Consider the following 23,470-nt stretch of genomic DNA (forward strand, 5'->3'; position numbering starts at 1 on the left):
AATCCAGATGAAATAGGTATTATGAAAAAATGTATCTAGAATTCATAAGAAGTTTGAACTTTTACTTGTAATTGAAATCATTTGGCCAGAATTGAGTAACAGAAAAGGCTGCATAAGTCAAAGTTGGGATTCATTTCAGGTGTGTTGACTTTGTGCGTCCACCTGGCCTTTCAGAGAAATGTGATAGTAAATCAAAGAAGTTAGTCTGAATACTGACTGTACAGCAGACAATAGCTGCACTATTTGTTTAAAACGTTACATTTAGCTGTATGAGCACATGCATCAGATCGGTAGACATCATCATAAAGTGCACTCTGCGCCTTTGACCCCAGTTCTTCAAATTGGATCTCTCAATATTTTTGCCTATCAAATGAGATCCCATACAGGCCCTGGTCAGCTCTTTTTCAACAATGGCCCCCAGTGCACACACAGCCTCTCCTCCATCCCGCCGCACAGACCTCTCCTGATCTGGCTGCATATCCAGCCGAAAAGTGATGACTGGCCGCAGGTCATGTGGCGGGGAGGAAGGGGTTTTGGAGGGGTGATGGTGCCAGTTGTTTTGATTTGGCTGAAATCTGTGCAGTGACAAAAACAACAGAAATTTCCATGCTGGCCCTGCCCCCCACCCGGTCCACCCTCGCTTTGGCCCGGCAGCTAAATCCGAGCCTTTGTGTCCCACATAGTTGTATGGATTTGTCAGCAATGGGGCAGGGGCAGTGGGGGGTAGATAGGGTGATGATAACCAAGCAAGTTTTTCCGGTGAAGAGGGGAGAACAATTGACTGAAACAAGGTATTGAATTAGCTCCATTAAACACGTCATATTTGTTCATAGCTAATGCCAAGAGCAGTTTGGTCCTGCAGATGAGGAAAGCAGTGAATTTGGAGAGTCCCAAGATAAGCTTTTTCTAAGAGACTTGCTCCGGATTAGATGTTGAAAGCCTCATATTAGCAACCCCCCCACCACCAGCACAAGTCTGTACAAAGAGGCTTGGACAGACCACCTGCCCCTTAGGAAAATGCGGTCAGCAAAACAAAATAGGCACAGGCACCAATGGGATGCTCAGATAGTAAATAGTGAATCAAAGAGGCTCTTAAAACAGCTGAGTAAATGTATTCCAAAAGACAAATGCACTGCCACATAGTTAAAACACAAAAGCAAGATTGTTCAAAGATAAAGTGGGTGAGACCATTTTAGCTGAAAATCAGGGGTGGATGGGAATATTCATTTGAGCAGCAGTAGCTCTGAAGAGATTAATGAATTGATAATCCACAGGCAGGACTGATCACTAAGTGCTGGAGCTGATTAGACACGAGCCCACAGTGTGAAAGTGAGACCCTACTTTTACTGGTGGTCCACTTAAACACATGGTGCAGCCCAGATCATTTTGAAGAGATCTACAATGTTGCCTTGGTTATGTCATTTGCCTGGTTCACCATATTTTTTTGTGTGAAATGCTATGTTATTGCATATATTGTTTCTGCAATATTGTTAACGTACAACAACAGTTATAGACAGAAATAAATTATGGTGAGAAAATTGTTCCATTTATTTATGAATTTCTTCTTAGTTTAGGACACTGCATCAAAACCTAAACTAAAAGTTTAGAGCCATAGCAACTCTGTGAGGCTGCACTAGACAGTAAGCTCAATCACTGTCTAACTGGCCAACGTCAGGTTGCTAGCATCCTCACAATGACGATGCAACCATGCTGACGTTTGGCAGGTATGCTGTTTGCATGCTGACAGTCTTAAGAGTATTAGCATGCTTACATTTGCCAATTAGCACGGAACCAAAAGTACAGCTGAGGCTGATGAGAGTGTCTTTGTGAGATTTACAGGCATTTGGTCATGCATCAAAAGTTATTGCGATTAAATCCTGAACGGAACATAAATGCTAACACCAAATTTGTATTACAATCCACCCAATTTTTGTTGACATACTTGCATAAAAAGAAGTCATCCTCCTGCTGGCACAAGTCATTTGGATTCATCAGTTGAGGACCTTGACTGCCTTCGCACAATTTCATGGCAACGCATCCAGTAGCTGAGATGTGAAATATCTCAACTGGACCAAAGTGGTTCACCGACTACGAGAACAAAACTTCCATCCTTTCAGCTAGCATTGGTAAAACAAAATAGTTTCTTTGAATTATAAAATTATATATTAAAAAAACTGTAGAGTAGAATACATTACTTTGAGTTGTCCTCAACCCTGTGTCGTGATTAATTCTGATGTTATTTCAATCACAAGTCAAAAAAGGGCTTTCATGCTACCACTAGCAAACATTTACTCTGAAATGTTGATCCGCTTGCTCGCATTTATCTAAATAGTCACAAAGTTAATGTAGCATAAAATATTTTTCGAACAGCTGCTTACAGGTAGAAAATCAATCACTACTCTACAGATATAGAGCATGGAGTTTTAACTTTAATCTGGTAGCAGGTAGTGTATTGTAAGGTTTGCCAGGATGCTAAACTTGGAATGATTAAAAACTGGATTGCTTGCAGGCCTTTCGTATCATCAGTAGGACAATCTGACAATTCTACAGAAACTAACATTTTACATTCGACTGTAAGCTACATTGTGTATTAAAGTAAAATACATTATCTGAAGTAGATTTCTCTGCTGGGGTCATGAGCTTAGCTGTTGTAAAAATCCAATCAATCTTTACCTTTAGTGACCTCACAGAATTTAACCATTGCAGGACAATACCACGGAAGCTGAATATGGCGCTTAGTATTTCATGGCTAAACATCCATGAGATGAGGCCACAAAGATCAGATTGTACCGTTTGTTGGAGGCGACTCCATGTGAGGGTTTCAAGGTTCAAACGAACAACACTATTCTGGACTGGAGCATATTTTCTTTGGCTGTCTGTTATTGAGAAGTCTGATGTGAAGGAGGACAGCATTGATACAGGATGTGTGCTGCATTATAAGCTTAATCCTTATGTCAACCGCCACACAGATGGGCTGACCTGCTGGGTTGCAGGCACGTGGTTTGGGGAAGGGGGGGGGGTTGAAAATCGTCGCTGTCTGTCTGGTTACAAAAAAGTAGTGAGCTCGGGCAAAAATCCGACAACTGAAAAAAAGTTGAAAAATGTTTCATGCTCTGATGTCATTAGGAAGGCGAAAGCAGAGCTGTAATCCTATTTTAATCGCAGTGGATTTATTAAACAGGAGCAGCAGGTTTAAATCTCAGCAGATTACACAGAAGGCCCAAGGAGATGTGAAAGGGGGGGGGGGGGGGTCGGAGAGACTTGCGTAATCAAGTGCACTTACGGTGATATGGTTCATCTTTGACTAGTCAGGACCCCTTGAGAAGTGAAGGCCCACGGGTGACAGGGGACTCAACAGTAAATAAAATGTAAATTATCTAACCGTCATTCTTTTATCGACATTTTGTTGTGACATCTAAATTAAATATTCCATTGAGATCTCTTAGAATAATTACTTCTGACAAGATTAAGACAGAGTGCCTGCAGATGTTACTAATTATTTGGACGTGCGCGCGCGTGCGCGCGCGCGTGCGTGCGTGCGTGCGTGCGTGTGTGTGTGTGCCGCAGTGCGTGCCGCAGTGCCTCTTGGAGTCGGCGCAAATCTCCTTGGCACCCTTCGGGAAAGACCTTGATTCTCGTGAAGAACGGGTTAATCCCAGGTCTCGTCACATCTGGACTTAATCAAATCAATCCCTGAACAGAACATGTAGAACAAGCTTCAACCTCGAGAGGTCATCAGTGATAAAAAAAAGTTTCCAATCAAAAAACAATGGGTACAGTGAAAGGTATGAATGTTTGTCACACATTCACAAACAATGTGGTGGGAAAAAAAATAATCTTGCTACTCATGTGTGTAATTTAACATTTCCAATGAACAAACTTGGCAACTGATAATAAATGACTCTCTTACATGGACTAGGTTCTCTCCCGCAATACAAAAATAAAATGTTAATATTGCGCCTGGCTGGCTCAACTTAATGCACTAATTGTAAGAGACGACATTGTAAATATTCAATTATCATTAGCTAAGATAAGACATTTGTTTGTTAAACAATGTTCCCAGGTGCACTGATTCATCTCCAAACAACAGTGCACAATAATGAACTTCCAGCCCATATGGATTTCTGACTGAGTTAAGCATCAAACCAGACAGTTGGTTTCATGGCCTTAAAACGGATGTGAAACGTGCCAATCCTCTGTACAGAGCCTTGCGTTGTCACTGAACTTTGCCTCTGCCAAATATTTCGTCTTAAAGGATGCCAAGCTCACCATCTGTTGGCTGTGCTTGGCAAATGTCTGTTTTGTGACACAACACCTCTTTGATAAGGAGCCATTTTGGGCCATTTCTCTCATATTTAGAGCAACGGAGCGTGCTGCAGATTTTCTAGTAGGCCTACCTGGATATTGGTTGGCAGTGTGCACGGCATGCACATTAAATAGGACTTTCTGAAGAGTGATCAGTTGGACATGTTTTAAAAAATAGTTTGTAAATACATTTTTTTTTAATAATTGCAACAATTCTGAAACTTTCTGCATGACTTTTAAGTTTCTTACAGGTGGCTTTTGATAAAGCATTATATATACTGAAATATAGCCTTGATTCTGGTGAGGTATTAAATAATAATTTTAATTTTTGCAAAATTCAGTTTAGAAGAATGTTTCAAATGTTTGTGGCACTTTAATTAACTCTCAGGCTTTACTTTATTAGATCATATCAGGCTAAATGGAAAGCAAAATATTTACTATTGCTATGTATGATACCTTTGCGAATTTGGGACACCATACAGAGAATGGTGTTTGTATAGAAACTAACATTACTTAAGGCAGCTGCAAAGTCCTTTGCATTGAAATTGAGACGCCCTTGTCAAACACATCAAAAAAGAAGCTCTCTTATTCTTTAGAAAACTCACAATTTGTAGTGAGCTCCTATTTTGATAATATTAGATTTGAGTTAAAGGGACTTTGTTGAAACTAAATGGAGGTATGTGCATGTGTACGATTCTTCACAATGCCAACCAAAACGGTCAGGTATCTTCAACTCGCTTACCACTGCTGCCATCTACTGGACAATCTATGCATTGCATTTACAAACTAAAATGTACTCCTTTTGGTTTACAGTTACTTACTGTTCTCCTTGGTTGTGTAAAGTCCCCTTCAGGACTTGGAGGAACCAACTCCCGATGAGCCTATTTATATGGCAAACGTTTTGTCAAGCAGGAAAAACACAGGTGCAACTAATCACATCAACTAGGCTCCAGGTGTGCCAGTAAGCCATGTCAGCTGGCTAGTGAGAATAATAGCAGAATGCTGGAACTTGATAATGTAAATGGTGGTCAGCAATCGTTAAAATTATTGGTTAAACTTGTGCTTATCCTGCAGAGACATGTCAAAATAGACGGTGGAAATTTTCACAAAATTCAATAGGCTCGATCGATCGATCGATCGATCTATCTATCTCAGCCTATTGGCTAAGAGATTGGCTAATGCAATTTTGAAATAAATTCCATTAACTATATTTGTTATAAACTCCGAGTGTAGTAAATACCAAACACCAGCAGGGAGCACAATAACACGGAACAGACTTGAAATAGCGGAGGAACTTTAACCCGTAACACCCGCCTTGCTCCTTCCTCTTCCGGTTACGGCGACAGCAGGTATGGCGGCCCCCTGCTTTACTCTGGAACATAATCATTTCAAAATCCACTGTAATCCTACGTTTTAGAATAAAATGTGGTTGATGTCAAGTAAATATTATACTAAAAACAAGTCTTAGTTTCTATTGATGTGACCATTATCTTACTTTATGGTGTCTGTGAGTCATTTTAGAGATGCCGTGTCTGGGTCTCTGAGGCCGCTATCTATAGACTGAGTTGTATGCGGTAATGTTAGAGTGGCCGCGGCTAGCAACTACACTCAAATGTGTTTTAATACCGAATTGGATTATTGTAAAATCTCAAACCAGACTGTCTTCTAAATTCGGGCAATGTTTTGTAAGCCTAAGTAATGTAAACTGGTGTAACCAACGGTTTGAGCCCTAACATCGGAAGCACGGCTAGCAGTGTTAGCATACTAGCATCACGTTCTAAAATTAACTGACTTATTTTACTTGTTTTTAGTCTCAAGATGGTGCAGCGCCTGACTTACCGCCGTAGGTTGTCCTACAACACCGCCTCCAACAAAACCAGACTGTAAGTGGATCGAAAAGCTAACACACACTATAGCGTCTTCAGCTATGACCTGCTGTGTAAATGCTACATCTAATCGTTGTTGTGTTGCAGTTCCCGGACTCCTGGTAACCGTATCGTGTACCTGTACACCAAGAAAGTCGGCAAAGCTCCCAAGTCGGCATGTGGCATCTGCCCAGGAAGACTGCGTGGAGTAAGTAAATCCATCCTTTTCCTTTCCCCATCCCTAAAGGGGTGCATGCACTTGAGGTCTGTGTGGCCCACATGGGGCTGGTCTACTTTATATATTGCCAATCAATTAAAAACAATCGGCAGTAGCAGCAGCAGTAGTTGTTGATGGTCTCCTACATGCTCGACTTCTCCATTATGCATAATGCTATAAAAACAGACATGAACTGATGTTCTAATCTTGTTTGTGTGGTGTCCATGAAAACAATCTTGAGCTTGAGACATAAACTGCATTACTAACACAAGCTGCCACAGATGCAAGTAATTCATCAGATGTCATGTTTCTCGCTTTGCATCATGAAGTCGGGAGTAAAATGCTGAAAGTCGTCCAAGTGATCTTAACCTAGTGCTTCATATTCTGCAAACATCATGGCATTTGTCACTACTTCTTCATATAAAACAATAGTAAATAATGGAAGGATCAGTGATGGTTCACATTTTCTCACATTAATAATTGACCTAGACTGGTATTTTCTGAAACTGTACGATATTTACACTTTCTGAACATGCAGTTAGTGAGCTAAAATTTGGTAAATAGCAACAACATAAATGGCTGAGACTTAAATGAGAGGTTGGAGGTTTACAGAGGTGTCATTTTGAGATCCAGCAGAAGAGAACGGTTTGTTCATTCTGTAAACCGGGATGGACATTTTTCTATAGACCTGCTAAAACCAGTTATTTTTAAGACATTGGTAAACCTATAAACAACCCGTCTTAATGTAATCAGTGCGTTGCGTAGTTTGCGTTGGAGAGAGATCTCGCAAACTGCTCAAATTAGCATTATTGTGGACTGGTTCTTACCTCAATATGTGGATACATTGTCTAGTGTTTTTTTTTTTTTTTTTTTACAGGTGTTTCTTTTATAGTCATGACAAAATTCAGGAAGGATGGGGAAATGCAGGTTCATCCCCAAATCCAAATCCACAATAGTATTTTACACCTGTAAACAAAAGAGCACACGAAAATAAGCAACATATCTTCTTGAGATTACAGTCAAGCAACAGCGGCAGTAATATTTAGGAATATAACTGTAAAGAGTGTTGTGAACTGTAATTGCACACTGAATTCTAAGTAAACGTGCATGTATGACAATGGTAGTATTAAAACCTTGCTGCACAGTTCAACGTTACACTTCCTTCTATTCTTTTGAACGCACTGTTCAAATCCTCTGTCTTTCGGGGTGCCTGGAAACATTTCCTTTGTCGTTTCTATTGAGTAGCCTATAGTGTGGAGTTTGGTTGTTTTCAAGCACGGAGACTGTTTACATTCATCACTGCATTTGAATATGTTTGGGATAACTCTCCCGTGGTGTCGGTCTCATTGTGGATCTGTTCTGTCTTGTAGATCCGGGCTGTTAGACCTCAGGTTCTGATGAGGCTCTCCAAGACCAAGAAGCACGTCAGCAGGGCCTACGGAGGCTCCATGTGCGCAAAGTGTGTGCGTGACAGGTAAGATAAGTTGCTTGCTGACTTTGTTGCTGAGAAACTGGAGTGATGCGTTTGTCTTGAGACTGATGAGTTGTCGTCACCTCTACTACTCGGAACAGTTACTTTAATCGACAGCATGGAAATGAAAATGAGTCCAGTCTCTGGTTACATTGATGTGAGTTGTTAATGGCCCATGCATTATTTCTAAATTGTCCTTTTTGCTTCCATTCTCAGGATCAAGCGTGCTTTCCTGATTGAGGAGCAGAAGATCGTCGTCAAGGTGCTCAAGGCACAGGCACAGAGCCAGAAATCTAAGTAAAATGTGTATTTGTATTGCCACAATAAAAAATGACAAACAAATCCATTTTCTGTTGTGATTTACAATGTCTTGGTGTATTTAAATCAATGTAGATTTATTGCGAAAACTACTATTTGAAAATGATCAGTCTACCTACACAAATAAAATGTATTATACAATGAAATATTTGGAATCACAGTAGTTTCATAGATTATGTTTGACAGTGACAAACGGCAAAGATACCTGACATCTAATAACAAACAAAACCATCTTTTTAAATGGAGTTATATTTGTCCAAATTGGAAAATTGGCCTTAGGGGGAAAAGGGATTACACAGATTCCCTGGTGCACATCCTCTAACCCAAATATTTGTGTGCTGTGATTTTATTAGTAAATAAGAGATTTCACGTTTGTCCATAGTGAAGCATATATCCATGATTAAACAATAGAAAATTATGAACTAACTACTTGAAATAAATCAATGTGATATCTACAGTTTAAAAACCTTTATATGTACACCAAGTCAATTACATTTATGAAACTCATGAATGTTGTGGCCACAAAAAATTGTGATGCCCGCCACATTTAAAAGAAAATTAGTTAAAAGCTATTTAAATGTCGCTGAATTGCATAATATAAATTCTTAAAGTGTTTATAAGATCAAGATAACTATTTGGGATATATATATTATATACAGTGCTGTGAAAAAGTATTTGCCCCCTTCCTGGTTTCTTATTTTTTTGCATATTTGTCACACTTAAATGTTTCAGATCATCAATTTTGTTTTAATATTAGACAAAGATAACCCGAGTAAATACAAAATGCAGTTTTTAAATGATGATTTCATTTATTAAGGGAGAAAAGCTATCCAAACCTACTTGGCCCTATGTGAAAAAGTAATTGCCCCCCCTTGATAAATCATGAGTGAACTGTGATTTTTTGGAAAGCTGAGTTCAATTTCACTATCCACACCCAGGCCTGATTACTGCCAGACCTGTTGAATCAAGAAATCACTTAAATAGAACCTGTCTGACAAAGTGAAGTATTCTGAAAGATCTCAAAAAGCAACACATCATGCCGCGATGTAAAGAAATTCAAGAACAGATGAGAAACAAAGTAACTGACATGAATCAGTCTGGAAAGACCACAGAACAACATCTAAAGAACTTCAGGCCTCAGTCTCCTCAGTTAAGGTCAGTGTTCATGATTCAACAATAAGAAAGAGACTGGGCACAAATAGCACCCATGGGAGAGTTTCAAGGCGAAAGCCACTGCTGACCAAAAAGAACACAAAGGCTCGTCTCACATTTGCCAAAAAACATCTTGATGATCCCCGAGACTTTTGGGCAAATATCCTGTGGACTGACGAGACAAAAGTTGAACTTTTTGGAAGGTGTGCGTCCCGTTACATCTGGCGTAAAACTGATACAGCATTTCATAAAAACAACATCATAGCAACAGTCAAACATGGTGGTGGTAGTGTGATGGTCTGGGGCTGCTTTGCAGCTGCAGGACCTGGACAACTTGCCATAATTGATGGAACCATGAATTCTGCTCTCTACCAGAAGATCCTGAAGGAGAATGTCCGGCCATCAGTTTGTGACCTCAAGCTCAAGTGCACTTGTGTTGTGCAGCAGGACAATGATCCGAAACACACCAGCAAGTCCACCTCTTAATGGCTCAAATAAGCAAAATGAAGGTTCTGGATTGGCCTAGTCAAAGTCTGGACTTAAATCTGATTGAGATGCTGTGGCCTGACCTTAAACAAGCTGTTTTATGCTCAAAAACCATCCAATGTGGCTGAATTAAAACAATTCTGCAAAGAAGAGTGGGCCAAAATTCCTCCACAGTGACATGAAAGACTCATTGCCAGTTATCGCAAACGCTGGATTGCAATTGTTGCCGCAAAGGGTGGCAAAACCAGTTATTAGGTTCAGGGGGCAATTACTTTTTCACAAAGAGCCAAGTAGGTTTGGATAGCTTTTCTCCTTTAATAAATGAAATCATCATTTAAAAACTGCATTTTGTATTTACTCGGGTTATCTTTGTCTAATATCAAAATTAGTTTGATGATCTGAAACATTTAAGTGTAACAAATATGCAAAAAAATAAGAAACCAGGAAGGGGGCAAATACTTTTTCACAGCACTGTGTATATATATATATATATATATATATATATATATATATATATATATATATATATATTTTATATTATATATATACACACACACATATATACACACATATAACGTTATATGTGTGTATATATGTGTGTATATATTGTATATATATATAAATATATATATTATAATATATTATATTATAATATATGTATTATAATATATATTATATATACACGCTTTGTAGAAAGGACGGACTGCACTGTAGAAGAAAGCATGTACTTCCGGGACACGTCAACATAGTCGCTTCGCAGACGGATATCCAGAGAGAGCAGCTATTCTGCAGTCAGAAGGAGTTTCTGTTCAAGCCATGGAGACATTGTACAGTATGCCGTTTGCGTTGCTGGAGTGCCCGAATGTAAAGCTGAAGAAGCCGTCGTGGCTGCACATGCCGTCGGCTATGACAGTGTATGCGGTGGTCATCGTGTCCTACTTTCTCATCACTGGAGGTAAATGGATGTGCTAAGCTAACGTCGATGCTAGCTTGTTAGCGATGAATCTACTTTGTCTCGGCTTGTCATGAAAAGTTACATTTAAATCATGTGCGGTTTAAATAAAGTCAGGTTATAGCCTGTGGTTGCATTTCTAAAACAGCTTGCTAGCTTTAACGCGGTTAACACAATGAACGAGGGAGTAAGTTAAGCTAACTTTGCTGTTAAGCTAGCACAAGAATGCATCTTGGTCTGTGATTATTATGGTAGAGCAATGACGTTAGTCGTGGAAATGTCACGTTTTCAATCAGGTTTAGTAGCACTGTTGTGTTTAACTTGCTGATAAATGCTCTAACTTCGCTAAGTTGTTTTACGATGTGATTGATTCCCATTCTAGGCATCATCTACGATGTTATTGTAGAGCCACCAAGTGTGGGTTCCATGACTGATGAGCATGGACACCAGCGACCAGTGGCCTTCTTGGCTTACAGGTACGTCAGTCAAAACATTGTGAGCACCTCGACAAACTGCAGCCAAAGCAAGGAGCCAGTTGGTGATATTTGAGCCACAGTAAATACTGCAAAGCCAATGTAAGCACGTTTGTCTTTCAGAGTAAACGGACAGTACATTATGGAAGGACTGGCTTCCAGTTTCCTTTTCACGATGGGAGGCCTGGGCTTTATAATCCTGGACCGCTCCAATGCGCCGAACATTCCCAAACTCAACCGCTTCCTGTTGCTCTTCATCGGTTTCGTCAGCGTTCTCCTCAGCTTCTTCATGGCCAGAGTATTCATGCGCATGAAGCTGCCGTAAGTCTACGCCTGTACTATTTCTTATTCTAACGCCATTCCTAGTAAAGTCACTGATGGCCTGTAATTCTACTGCCCTGAACTTACATTTGTTACATCACAATGTCTTAACACATGAATAATTTGTCTTTTCAGAGGATACCTCATGGGCTAAAGACACAAGGAGCACACGTACAATGATTTGGATGGACGGAGGACATCAACGCAGCGGTGCCTAATTAGAATACGGATAAACGCAACCCTTACTATAATCAACCATTGAGGACTGAAAGCACTGACCTTGCTCAAGAAATTAGACCTGGCTGCACCGACAGTCTCTGTCTCATTGTTGTTCTTTGACTTTCTTCCCTTCCTCCATCACCCAACAAACTGATGCAGCAGAGGATCACATACACACGTCACAGCGACATCATTATGACCATTTTGGTCGTGATGTCCAGGTCCCTCTCAGTGTAGTGCATCTGTTGCAAACTCAAGAAATGCTAGCAGTGCCATGCAGCTTACTAGTCACTGGAGTAGAAAAAGGAGAGGAAGTTACTGAACACTGTTGACATGGAGCCACTGTTTTGGAATTGGGATTAGCACTATATGAATAATTTAAAGGGGCAGTCTAATGTTTAAGTTTTACGTTTTTGTAAAGAAATCGTTGTAACGGCCTATAACTTGTCACAGTTGCATTTTTGTACAAGTATGTGAAATAAATCTTCTTTTCAGAGCTCCTTGCAGTCGTCATATGTATGTACTGTTTATATAAACACATTTAGTTATTTTCTACATCGTGTCAACAGCTACACCGAAGGGCAAAGATTAATTTGTAGACGGTAAATCCGCACGAGAATTGTAATTTAGCCTCCAGAAGATGGCGTCAGAGGTCTACCAGGCAGAAGTGTTTCCTGGCCGTTGCCACATCGTACTGAGGTGAAACCTCCAGTATCAAGACAACACCGGACAGTAATGTGACTTCAGTTCTGAGAATTTTGACACTAATGTGATTTCATAGAGATGTATAAGTGGTGGTTATCCATCCTGAGGTCAAACAATATTGGGTGCTTATGGTTATTGCGTCCTAAGTGAATGATGGAGGTTTTAAGGTTAACATTTTATTATAAATAAATCAAGGACTGTTTTTTTGTCCGTTATGCACACCTCAGATTCAGATCTACCTCACAGCTCTAGTTGTTACTATTTGGTTCAGCGGTGCATAAAATACACACCCCATTACACACCGAGTTGCCGAGTCTGCTAAAACACCATCTGTTGACAGTAGGTAATTGGTTGTAGCTCCTCTTCAACCTGTTTTCGCAGAGAGGGGAATAACTTTCTGCATTGTAGATGGTGATAAATCTTTGTTTTCCAGCTGTGTGGTGACGCACATTAAACAAAACGTGTGTTGAAAATTCTAATTTATGCCTTAACATGACGTGACTGCTCACGATCATTGCCGTTTCTTCAGTTTCAGCAAATTTCTGTTTTCTCTGGTTCTACTTTATAGGCTTCAAATCATCCAAGGCGGTTTTATAGTCACCCTCCGACTCATGACGCAATGCTAAGGCTCCAGAAGGCCAAAAATAATGAGATTTACAATTTTAAGTCCAATGCAAGAATTTAATGACAATGTGAAGCGTTTGGTCACTAGACCCTCATTACATCAGATGTTAGATAAAAAGGAAATCCCAGATCTTATAATCACATCAAACGGAGCACACCTGTGCTGTCATGCAAGTACACATGGGAAATGCAGTTCACAGCTGTACTTCCCCAAATCCAAACACTGTACAAAGGATATAGGCAGATACATGTAGTACAAACGGATGGTAAATAATTGCCTGACGCACTCAGGAGGTAAAATATATAATGGATCTACATATTGGAAGTAATATAAGGGACACACTCTGCAGTCATAAAGTGCCGCTGTACTTTCAACCCTCAGACACATCTGTGACGTTAATTGATAGCAAAATGCTCTATCAAATTATATAATACCACCACTCCTTTGCCTCTCTGTAGTCATCTTATACATTGTGACCATCACATACAGTATTCTATTCAAAACAGATTGATCACCACACAATGTGTAATGGTCTAAACAGGTATTGCACATTTTCAACTAAAGTGAGTAATGTTTATAAATCAGTGAGAGCTGTAAATTAATGCTTAAGACATTAGGACACCATTGGATCATTTTACATATTACCTTTTGATTTATTAATTTATCAACATCTGGCTTCCCTGAAAATCATGATCAAGGGAATGTTGGCGGATATTAAAATTAAGAGTACACAGGTTGTGTAGCGTGGTAGCTCTCATAATTAAGGGAATTTTGTGCATCAAAAACCCCAAACACAATAGACATGAGGAACAAGTGGCTTGATTCCTAAGTGTAATAAAATACAAAGAAATAGTAGAAGACATTACAATCTCAGAGATATACTGTGTATTATTATCAATGTAAAACATTGTTAATCAGGTTACATGCAAAGGCACTTAATTCCCCCCCAGCATTTTGTCACCTCTAAAGTTTATAATGTCCAAACCCAGCTCTATGACTTGCTAAAAGATAAAGTGTTGTCACTTCACAGCTCTGACTCCGTTTGTAGGCAGCGTTATGTCCTGAGGCGTTTGGTTTGTTGAGGAACTCCGTGACTGCTCCCTCTGTCGTGTAACCCATTGTGATACTGGTGTCCATTTTCATCAGTTGGCAGCTTGAGATAAAACCATGAGGAGATGAAGTTGAATTGAAAATCAATGAGGTTGGAAAATAAAGAAAATGTATCTGTTGTGGTTGTCCATTATACACGTGTCTTCTTTATGCAAGATTTAATAGCCTACATTTTTGGTCCAAATATTTAAGGTTTATTCAATTCTCTCAAATGCTTTGGGAGATAATTAATTTTAGGCATAAAGGGCATTTAAAATAAGCAGAGTCACACTTACCTTTCTTTTACTGCTTTCATTCTCTACACCCAATGCATTGTGCAACTTCAAGCCCAATGCTTCTTCAAGCTCTGGAAACACAACAACACATACAATGAGGGCTCGTTCAGTGATTGTAGGCAACCTTTACACACCTTGATCCTTTTAAATAATGCACAAGCCAGAAAGACAACGCGTTACAGTGCCACCATCCTAGAGAACACCAGAGAGAACAACATGTAACGTAAGAACTGCATGAACCTGTGAGAATTTGGTCGATTTTCTCCACCACCAGGTCAGCGTCCTCCGTAGTGAAGCACATGGGGGGCTTGAATTTGAGCACATTGCGATGAGGTCCGTCAGCACTAAGAAGGATGTGCTGTTCCTTTAGCCTGGGGGTAAATATGAATTATTCTCTCCACACTGCATCGATTTACACAGTCATTTAAAAAGCCGTTATAACAGCAGATGTATTGACCGCACACAGCAGGAAAAGCACAGGTGGAACCAACGATATTAACGATGGCTCTGCTTCATGCAAGTATGCAGGAAGCAATGACAGTGAGCCTGCATGAACAATAGCAGGCGCACCTAAATGGACACAACCTTAATGATAGTTATTAATTACACCTGTGATAACATGTCTGCTGTAAAAACAAAACAAGCACAATTACGTATGTTTTTACGATTCAACTTTATTATCCTTCCATAAACTGATAAGCCTTTAGTGTGTGATACGTGTTCTTCACAGTGCACTAAAGCCATCATAACGCTGGTGGAACTTTTCGTGGGTGCCGTTATCTCAGCAGAGAATACGCTGCAGAGCAGTATCAAGCAGCCTCTTTGCTTTCAATGCTGCATCATATTTATTGTATTATTGATATGTCATCAGTCACGAACCTGAGTTCTCACACTTACCGATATATAACCTCTTGGGCTTCCGCTGTCGCAGGAGTAAGCTTCAACCTGTCCTTCACAAGCTCCATGCCGGCAAAGAGGCCTCGACCCCTGCAGGATGTGACGCCGTTTGGTTTAGTAATCTCTGAACGCTGCTACACGTTGGCTATTATGAAATTCTTGCACAGAAAGTCTTTTGACCAGTTTTCTCTACCAAAACATGTTTTGGATCAAAGTAATATAATCCAACACTTCAACCTTTGAAGTTATAATCTACCATTTTTTCATCATAGTGACAGGCAAAGTGATCAATAGGAGCTTGTTAGAACACAATGGCAGCTGGTGAATTAAATGTTGATCCAGGGATTACAAAAAACATGACAAATAGTCTGGTGTTACAAACTGCAAAGCATTCATTTAGTCGGATATAACTCAGCTATGTCCTGGAACAACTGTTGCACTGTCACACCCTGTAACTGTGTGTTTGCTTACCTGATATCACCAACCAGTGGATGCTTCTCTTTCTGCTTTTCCAGCAGGTTGGTCAGGTATCTGCCCACACGCAGTGCATTACCCTGGAGATCCTCTTTCACAATCACGTCTAGGACGGCCATACCGATGGCACACGACACTGGGTTACCGCCAAACTGAGAAATTCGAAACCCACACACAGAGGAAAGATTACACCGCGGTTACACTCACACCACCTTGGAAAATCAGCTGCAAGATCGTCATGACTAATCTGTATGCTGGTGACAGAACCACAAGGCAATTTGATACATTCAATATATAACAGGCTTACAATGTCACAGCGTAGTTTTTTTTGTTTATGCTAAACTGGCAACACATTCAACTCAACTACTTTTAGCATGCGACTGGAAAAGATCCAAACTGCAGCAAACTGACTGAAAATACATTGTATTCTCTTACATTTGTGACTAAACTATTGTTGTTTCACAGGAAGTAACCGTAATCTGAAGCAGTCAGTGAACTGGTTTGGACGGAATGTATTTCCCCCATAATGAGGAAAACAGATGTGTTGATACGCTCAGCAAATATAGACAAGAACATAGGTCAAGGACGAGGTCGGGTCAGCACCATTTTGTGTTCTCTTGTGTGTTCTCTGCAGTCTGCCTTTGTATTTCTTTGTAGATCTAAATAACTACATTACTTAAAACCAGTTAATGAACATTTTTCAAGACTTTTAAAAAATATATAATATCACTTGCACAATTCTTCATTTTGCTCTTACAGTATTGAAATACTCCATTCCAGATGACAAGAAGGCCTCTGCCACCTCTTTGGTCGTGACCACACATGACATCGGGTGACCGTTGCCAATGGGCTTTCCCATTGTGACAATGTCAGGCACAAAATCCTCTCCCTGAAGCTGGAAGGCCCAGAAGTGGGTGCCGACACGCCCAAAGCCCACTTGGACTTCATCGGCGATGAAAATGCCCCCTGCCTTGCGGACATGCCTGTAGAGGGGCAAAAATATCCATGAGTGTGGAGATAAACTCCAATCAGTTACTCATTCTCTCAATAAGGCACAAACTCATACAAGCAACAAGATACAAGGCAGTTTGTTTTATACTGCAGCACTGTCAAAGGAGAATATTCCTTATAATATGCATTCTGGTGCAGCTGCTATATATCTTTCTGGGTGTGTACTTCATCATTGCTTTAAGATTTTTTTTTTGCAGAGTGCAAAGTATGTTAACACATTTAAAAAGCAAAAAAAAAAAAAATGTAGAAAGAGTACCCAGTACACGTATTTACTAATCTCTGCAGTAACTTGGGTACATACTGTGCCACTTGCTGGAAATAGCCCATCGGGGGAATGACCTGCCCGCCACAACTCTGCAATGACTCCGCAATAAAAGCGGCAATCTGTACAAGAGAAAACCATCAGGCCTATCAATCTAAAGCCAGACTGATAAACTGGAAAAGAGGAGGAGCTCTGGCGTCTTTGACCTGTTGAAGTTGATAGTGCACAAACAAGAAAGAGGCAATCATGGAACGTTTGGACAGAAATGAATGTTAATGCACTGTAGGCCACTGTGGAGTAAAACAAAACAAAAAACCCTGGCTGTGTATCCACTTGGAAACAGTTCACAGTTGTGTATTTCATAAGATCAGCAGGGTGCATTTAATCACATACATGTATCTCTCCAGTATCACATGGGGTTATTGTACTCCTGTCGTCGGGTTCCTCCTGTAGACGCATGTCTGCACAAACATCCGTTAGAAACATTCTGTAAAATCCCTGGGCAGAAATCCCATCCCTCTCGCCAGTGGAAGCAGGGTTGGCTTGAGCTTTTCAACATACGATTAAGGGCCAACAACCTTGGACAATAAGAGTCCACTACACATGTTCTTGTGAACTGGAATATGACCCTAAACGCCAGAGAGCTCGGCCTGAACCTGAGAAAAAGAAAAAAAAAGAAAAAAGTAGTAAATTTAATATGTATTCATAAATAAAAAGGAGGTAATGTGCCATGTTGTTTTCATACTCAAGGGACATTGACATTGAATAAGACATTTTTTGTTATTCAGGGCCATGTCCTTGAAGAAAAAAAGAGTCATCATGTAAAAATGCAAAATCCAGCAAAGAACATATTTCTGTAGTTATTTCTGCAGTGACTTCTGCTAACACAGCGATATCAAACTGTACCTTGCCTCCTTTTTCGTGGACTCCGTGAATCATATCTTTGACTTCATCCGCATATGCGGAGGCAGGGTCAGGGTGATCTGCTCTGTATTTGCCTCTGTACACATCTGGGCTGGGAGCCTGTGTAAGGGACGAGACGTTGAGACGATTACTAAAGCCGATTCATAGGCAACGGCTGCGTCCTAATAATAATAATAACTTTATTTATATAGCACCTTTAAAAACAGAGTTTACAAAGTACTTTGACAGACAAAGCAAAAGCAAGGTAATAAATACGATAACAGAACGCTCAGTGAGACAGTCGATACAATATAAATACAAAATAAAAAAATAAATAAAAACATATATATATATATATATATATATATATATATGTATATTTAGTAAAATAATTTAGTAAAATCAACAAATAAAAATAAAACAGAAAAGCGACAACATCACATAAAAGCCAGTCTGTAAAAATGTGTTGAAGTGAATTAAAAGAGATTACTGATTGGGCGAGCCTTATCTCCTCAGGCAGGTGTGAGCAGCACATTAACAAACAAAAAAGAGGCAAATACATTTGTAGGAAAATTACAGTATTCATGCAAAATTTGCTTAATATTTCACATTAGTGTTTATGGACACCTTTGTCCAAAAATGCAACACATAATGAAAATAGAGAAGCTCCTCAGGCTGGAAAAAAAATGTAATTAATAAAGGGACAGGACAGGACTACTCCGCTAACATCTTGGAAAACAACGACGACAAGACTTGACAAGTTACATTTTCAAGTGACGCACATTTTTGGTCTGACATATGTCGAAACATTTGGCTACACTACACTATCCATTCTTGCTTGTGTTCATCTGAATGTGAGCATATGTGATAAATAGGCATAGCTGCTGGAGAGCTGCCAAATACATTTCTAAAGAACCAAGGGTGAGGTCCTTGCTTGTTTGAACTCGGCTTTCATTTTGATCTCAACAACACACTGATCTTGTTGTGCAAGTTTGTCGACAGTTATACATATAAGCACCTGGTAAAGTTCTCAAAACAGCTTCTGCGTTTCTTGCTAAATTAGGCGTCTCCAGAATTTGCCCCAATGACACACACACAGACTCGCAAGGTGAAAACAACAACAAGGTTTTCTGATTCATATTTTTTGTGTCAAGCCTAACTCAAGATGACCCTGATGACCCTGATGACATCATCAAGGGCGGCTATTTGAATCGTTATTTAAAGGTGAAATAAAGTGGCCCTTTAATTGTTGAATTGTACGAACAGATTCATTCAGAACACAATTTACGAATGGTGCTTTGAATCAATTTTCAGTTTGAAAACCAATGTAAATTGCACTTTATAATTATGTTGATATTTTTTTATCGAACCATTTCTTTTTAATTCCAGACACAGGATGACCCTCAGGTAACGAAGCATTAACAGCACTCATTATAGTTCCCTATTCCGTGGCTTAAGCAGGTCCTTTAATTCCACTGCTGACGCTGTTAAAAAGGGAACGTTTTAGTCTTTAGTGCCATTTTCACGAGTCCACACTTCCGGGCATATGGGGCAAGACGCGTAACCTTATATGGTATAATTGGGGCGTTAATTATGTCAATTTAGAATTCTCAACACGTGCTGTTTGAGGCACAGGTGGCATTCATCATGTTTACGCTCGACATTTACACAGTTATCTGAAGTTAGGAGCATTTGAATCTCACATGTGCATATCTTGTGTGGCGCACCCATGCCAGAAACATCCCGTTCTGCCTCATTCCATAAGCAGTCCTTAGGTTGAGATTGTTTGATTGTGCAGGTGTTAAATAACTTGCATGTTTCTTGAAAGCCCAGTAGAGGAAGTTGAGTCATGGTGTTTGAATAGTGTGCAGGCAGGCGGGCAGACGGGGAAAGAAAAAGCACTCACCACATGGACTGATTGATTGCGCTCAGCATCTGACTGGTGGTGGAACTTATACGGACTGATGTCAATGAGCGAGGAGACATGGCCGTGATACGCACTGCAAACAAAACAAACACACGCAGGCCACCGACCAAACCAGTCAGTTCTCTCAAATACAGTGGGCCCTTTGTCACGACATCCATTTTGACATGTCATAGCAGGGTAAACACGCGTGTACGTTGATAAAATCATCGATGGCTTGCTCTACTTAGTGTGTCGCAGCCATTCCAGTGAGCCAGCATGCACAATACCAGGGTCTTGACGCAGTTGAATGGAACACAGCCATAATTCATGTTGTTAATGTGTTGACAAGTCAAAATGGCTGCTGTGAAAAGGGCCTATATCATGTGTGCAAAACATGGCGAAGACAGAACTATTTTCACCATACAAAAGTATAGCATCTTTAAAAAATACACTGCAGAAAAGGACTCATCATCTATATACAATCATTTTGCTCGTCTGGCACTTTACCAGGTGTTTTGGAACAATGAAGAGGCAAAAACACTTACTTTTCCAATGTGATGATATCTTTGTGGCCGGTGTACTGCCATGCTAGTCGGAGGGCCAGGTCGTTGGCTTCAGAGCTGAAGTTCAAAGGGGCAAGGGTTACTTTGAGTTACTCAGTCACCACAGAATACACATGGGAAGCCATGGATGTCACAAGCAGGTATTGTCAGGGCATATGAAGTGACACCTATCAAATTTTGGTAACAGAGTATAAAGCGTAATTTTGCTTTAATTTATGAGTGAGATATTGAAGCTATTTCTACCCCGAAACACTTTTTTTTTTACTTTGTTATGGTCAAAATAATGTAACTACATTTCCATAAATGTGTGTATGATTAGTACGAGGATGAATCCTGTTGTGGCGCCTTTGCCCTCCCCTATGTTGTTGTATTATAACATGTAATTAAAAAGGCAAAATCAGTTATCTACCTGCACCAGTTCTTTACAGTGAAAATCGAATCACATTACAAAACAATTGAGACAGCTGTTAATACAATGTGATTCTGGAACCTGGCTGCAAGGTTTTGCTCCTAGTCAACCACAAGAACATGAGTGAGGTGTTCCCTCTCATACCTATGTGTTAGATGGGGTTAAGGTCAGGTCTCTTTGCAGGCCAATCAGGTTCTTTCACACCAAACTCGTAAAACTGTCCCGGGGGAATTGTCACGTTGACACAAGAAAGGGGTCCCCAAACATCTTTGCCACAATGTTGGAAGCGCAATATTGTCTATAATGTTGCAGCAATGCTGTGGCATTTCCCTGAGGCCCATATGTGACATATGATAAGTTATCTTTTTCCCCTTGTCTTCAGTGCACAATCTGATTGCACACAAGTGCACTTTTGCCCAGGTTATATAAAAAACAGTTTGATGATTATAGGATCTCTGTTTTGTCTGTTTCATAACTCTCTCGAGGGACCTATACATAAGCAGATAATTCCTGTTCACACTGCAGAACTCCAGCAAGTGGTGTAAATAAGTAACCAGACCAGACTGGTCCAGTTTGATGACTAGGGTTATCGAGTGCGCCTGTGTCAAGTCTGGGCAAGCTACACATGTATTATATTATGCTGTAGTTATTTCGTCTTGGAATCCTGTACACTCTATGGGAATGCTGACATGAAAAGTTCCCTTTAAACTAGTATTTACTAAGTCAGCCTATTTTGTTGGCTTATTCTCTCATGCATGTTGTTCCCTGTTGATTGCAGTTAACTGATAGCCATACATGTCTGGATTATACCCTTTTATCTTTACAGAATCGGGATGGTCTCTCAGTCTACAGTTCAAGTAATTTAAGCCGACATGAGACAAGATATGAATAAATGATAATTGCATCCGTCAATCAATTTCCCCACATACCCTGAGTTGACAAAGTAGCACACAGAAAGCTTGTCGGGCAGTGTGGCCTGCAGCCTCTGGGCATACAGTACAAGGTTGTCGTGCAAGAATCGCGAGTTGGTGTTGAGCAGTTCCATCTGCTGAGCTCCTGCCTTCACTACATCCGGGTGACAGTGGCCCACTGGGGAATGGAAGAAAGGATGCACACAGGATTAGAACCGGTCCTCACATTCAGGACAAAATAAAACACGCTTCAAATCATCTGACTGTAATTTGAGGTCAAAACATACCGTGACAACTGATATTAAAAGGCACATAATTGGAGGCCATATGCTTAAATTAAAGAGTGGTGAATGTGGAAACATCCTGTTTTACATTCCTGTCTCTGTCTGCAAGTAGTGCAGCTTTCGTCACTCCGAATGAAGTGTACGTTACGTGACAACTTTATAGAGCAGATCAGTGAAGTCTGTTTGCAGTCCTCTTATATAACACCTGTAGCTTTGAAGGCACATTTGAATGCCAGCCAAGCACAATCGGCATGTATGTAAGAGAGAGCAACCCTCTTATGCTCTGCGGTTTCTGTTGAACATAAAAGTGGTATAAAAATAGATATAGTTATATTTGAGTGCGTTTGTGCGTGTGTGTTTACCGTGAGCCACATTGTTGATGCAATCCAGGTAGCGGAGTCCTTTCTCATCATACATGTACTGGCCTTTGGCTTGCACAATCTTGATAGGGTCATGGCTGAAGAAAATCTTACAAGATGGCCTGCAGAGGAGCAACTATTGACATTTCCATATGTGCAAACATGTGCCCTTCACTCTGATTTAGCAGGTTTGATGTTGTACAGTGGCTAAGATATTGTCATACTGTGTGTAAAGAACACAACAGAAATAAATAGGCCGTAATACAATGTAATGCATACAAATTAACTACTGCTTAGCTACAAATATACCACATAATTCATACGTACAATTAATTTCCTAAATTTGTTGGGAAAATTCTGGTGTAAAAAAAAGTTTAACTATTTCTTTCCGCACTTCTATAAGTCTGTCACAGTAACTAGCCTGAAAAAAAATCATCTGCATTAAAAACGTTGTTGAGCAATATAACTGCAAACTGTCAGTTATCTTACCCAACGTGCTTCTTCCTCAGGTCTATAGTCTTCTTTTTCCCAAATATTTCCGCAGACATCCTGCTGTTTGTCGAGCTAGAGGAAGACGCACTCTTTCCTCTTCACTGACACGAAGATTAGCAACATCTGCTCGAGTGCAAACAAGCCAGCTGTACCTATAGTCAAGGGGCTGTACTACACCCACGTGCGCGCGCGTACAGGCAGAAAGAGACGCATACACACACATACGCACACACAAGCCGCAGCTCGCGAAGCTCTCTCGTGCTGCTGCCACCTAGCAGCAGTTTCACAGCTGTCCTGTGCCTCGAAGACAGTGACGTATCGCTACCCCAGCAGTACGCGTTCAGGCTGTTTAAATAAACACCTGTTCCACAGCTGGTTGAAAAGAAAAAGCGTAACGTCCTAGTGCATACTTGTATGCTTCCATTTTATTCTACTTTATACTTAACTACATTTAGAAGCAGATATTGCACGTTTTACACCTCTTCATTCTATCAAATGAATCAGC

The 23,470-nt window shown here is 40.2% G+C and overlaps 3 protein-coding genes across 3 annotated transcripts; 2 read left to right on the plus strand and 1 right to left on the minus strand.

The window, feature by feature from the left end:
• Positions 1-5,619: 5,619 nt before the first annotated feature.
• Positions 5,620-8,200, plus strand: rpl34 (ribosomal protein L34). Its single transcript, XM_068713469.1, has 5 exons — positions 5,620-5,654; positions 6,117-6,188; positions 6,279-6,378; positions 7,758-7,861; positions 8,075-8,200. Exons 2-5 carry the CDS (start codon positions 6,124-6,126, stop codon positions 8,157-8,159), a joined length of 354 nt encoding a protein of 117 aa, XP_068569570.1. The 5' UTR covers positions 5,620-5,654; positions 6,117-6,123; the 3' UTR covers positions 8,160-8,200.
• Positions 8,201-10,598: 2,398 nt separating this feature from the next.
• ostc (oligosaccharyltransferase complex subunit) lies at positions 10,599-12,275 on the plus strand. Its single transcript, XM_068713881.1, has 4 exons — positions 10,599-10,769; positions 11,149-11,242; positions 11,363-11,560; positions 11,696-12,275. Exons 1-4 carry the CDS (start codon positions 10,631-10,633, stop codon positions 11,712-11,714), a joined length of 450 nt encoding a protein of 149 aa, XP_068569982.1. The 5' UTR covers positions 10,599-10,630; the 3' UTR covers positions 11,715-12,275.
• An 876-nt stretch (positions 12,276-13,151) lies between these two features.
• etnppl (ethanolamine-phosphate phospho-lyase) lies at positions 13,152-23,100 on the minus strand. Its single transcript, XM_068713470.1, has 13 exons — positions 22,963-23,100; positions 22,477-22,595; positions 21,849-22,008; positions 20,493-20,567; positions 19,948-20,041; positions 18,045-18,161; positions 17,178-17,260; positions 16,623-16,848; positions 15,863-16,017; positions 15,392-15,481; positions 14,735-14,865; positions 14,495-14,565; positions 13,152-14,262 (listed from the first exon to the last, which is right to left on the minus strand). The coding sequence occupies exons 1-13, from the start codon at positions 23,019-23,021 to the stop codon at positions 14,164-14,166; spliced, it is 1,479 nt and encodes a 492-aa protein (XP_068569571.1). The 5' UTR covers positions 23,022-23,100; the 3' UTR covers positions 13,152-14,163.
• Between the last annotated feature and the right edge of the window lie 370 nt (positions 23,101-23,470).

This window comes from Cebidichthys violaceus, unplaced genomic scaffold, assembly GCF_023349555.1.
Source record: "Cebidichthys violaceus isolate CVI_PGR_0920_01 unplaced genomic scaffold, fCebVio1.0.p SCAF_19, whole genome shotgun sequence".
Taxonomy (NCBI): Eukaryota; Metazoa; Chordata; class Actinopteri; order Perciformes; family Stichaeidae; genus Cebidichthys; species Cebidichthys violaceus.

Coding starts and splice junctions, on each gene's coding strand:
- rpl34 (XM_068713469.1), top strand. CDS start 6,124: ATGGTGCAGCGCCTGACTTACCGCCGTAGGTTGTCCTACAACACCGCC. Junction 6,189..6,278: donor GCCTCCAACAAAACCAGACT/GTAAGTGGATCG, acceptor GTTGTGTTGCAG/TTCCCGGACTCCTGGTAACC. Junction 6,379..7,757: donor GCCCAGGAAGACTGCGTGGA/GTAAGTAAATCC, acceptor TCTGTCTTGTAG/ATCCGGGCTGTTAGACCTCA.
- ostc (XM_068713881.1), top strand. CDS start 10,631: ATGGAGACATTGTACAGTATGCCGTTTGCGTTGCTGGAGTGCCCGAAT. Junction 10,770..11,148: donor CTACTTTCTCATCACTGGAG/GTAAATGGATGT, acceptor TTCCCATTCTAG/GCATCATCTACGATGTTATT. Junction 11,243..11,362: donor GTGGCCTTCTTGGCTTACAG/GTACGTCAGTCA, acceptor TTTGTCTTTCAG/AGTAAACGGACAGTACATTA.
- etnppl (XM_068713470.1), bottom strand. CDS start 23,021: ATGTCTGCGGAAATATTTGGGAAAAAGAAGACTATAGACCTGAGGAAG. Junction 22,596..22,962: donor CTGAGGAAGAAGCACGTTGG/GTAAGATAACTG, acceptor GCTCCTCTGCAG/GCCATCTTGTAAGATTTTCT. Junction 15,482..15,862: donor CCACTGGTTGGTGATATCAG/GTAAGCAAACAC, acceptor CACATCCTGCAG/GGGTCGAGGCCTCTTTGCCG.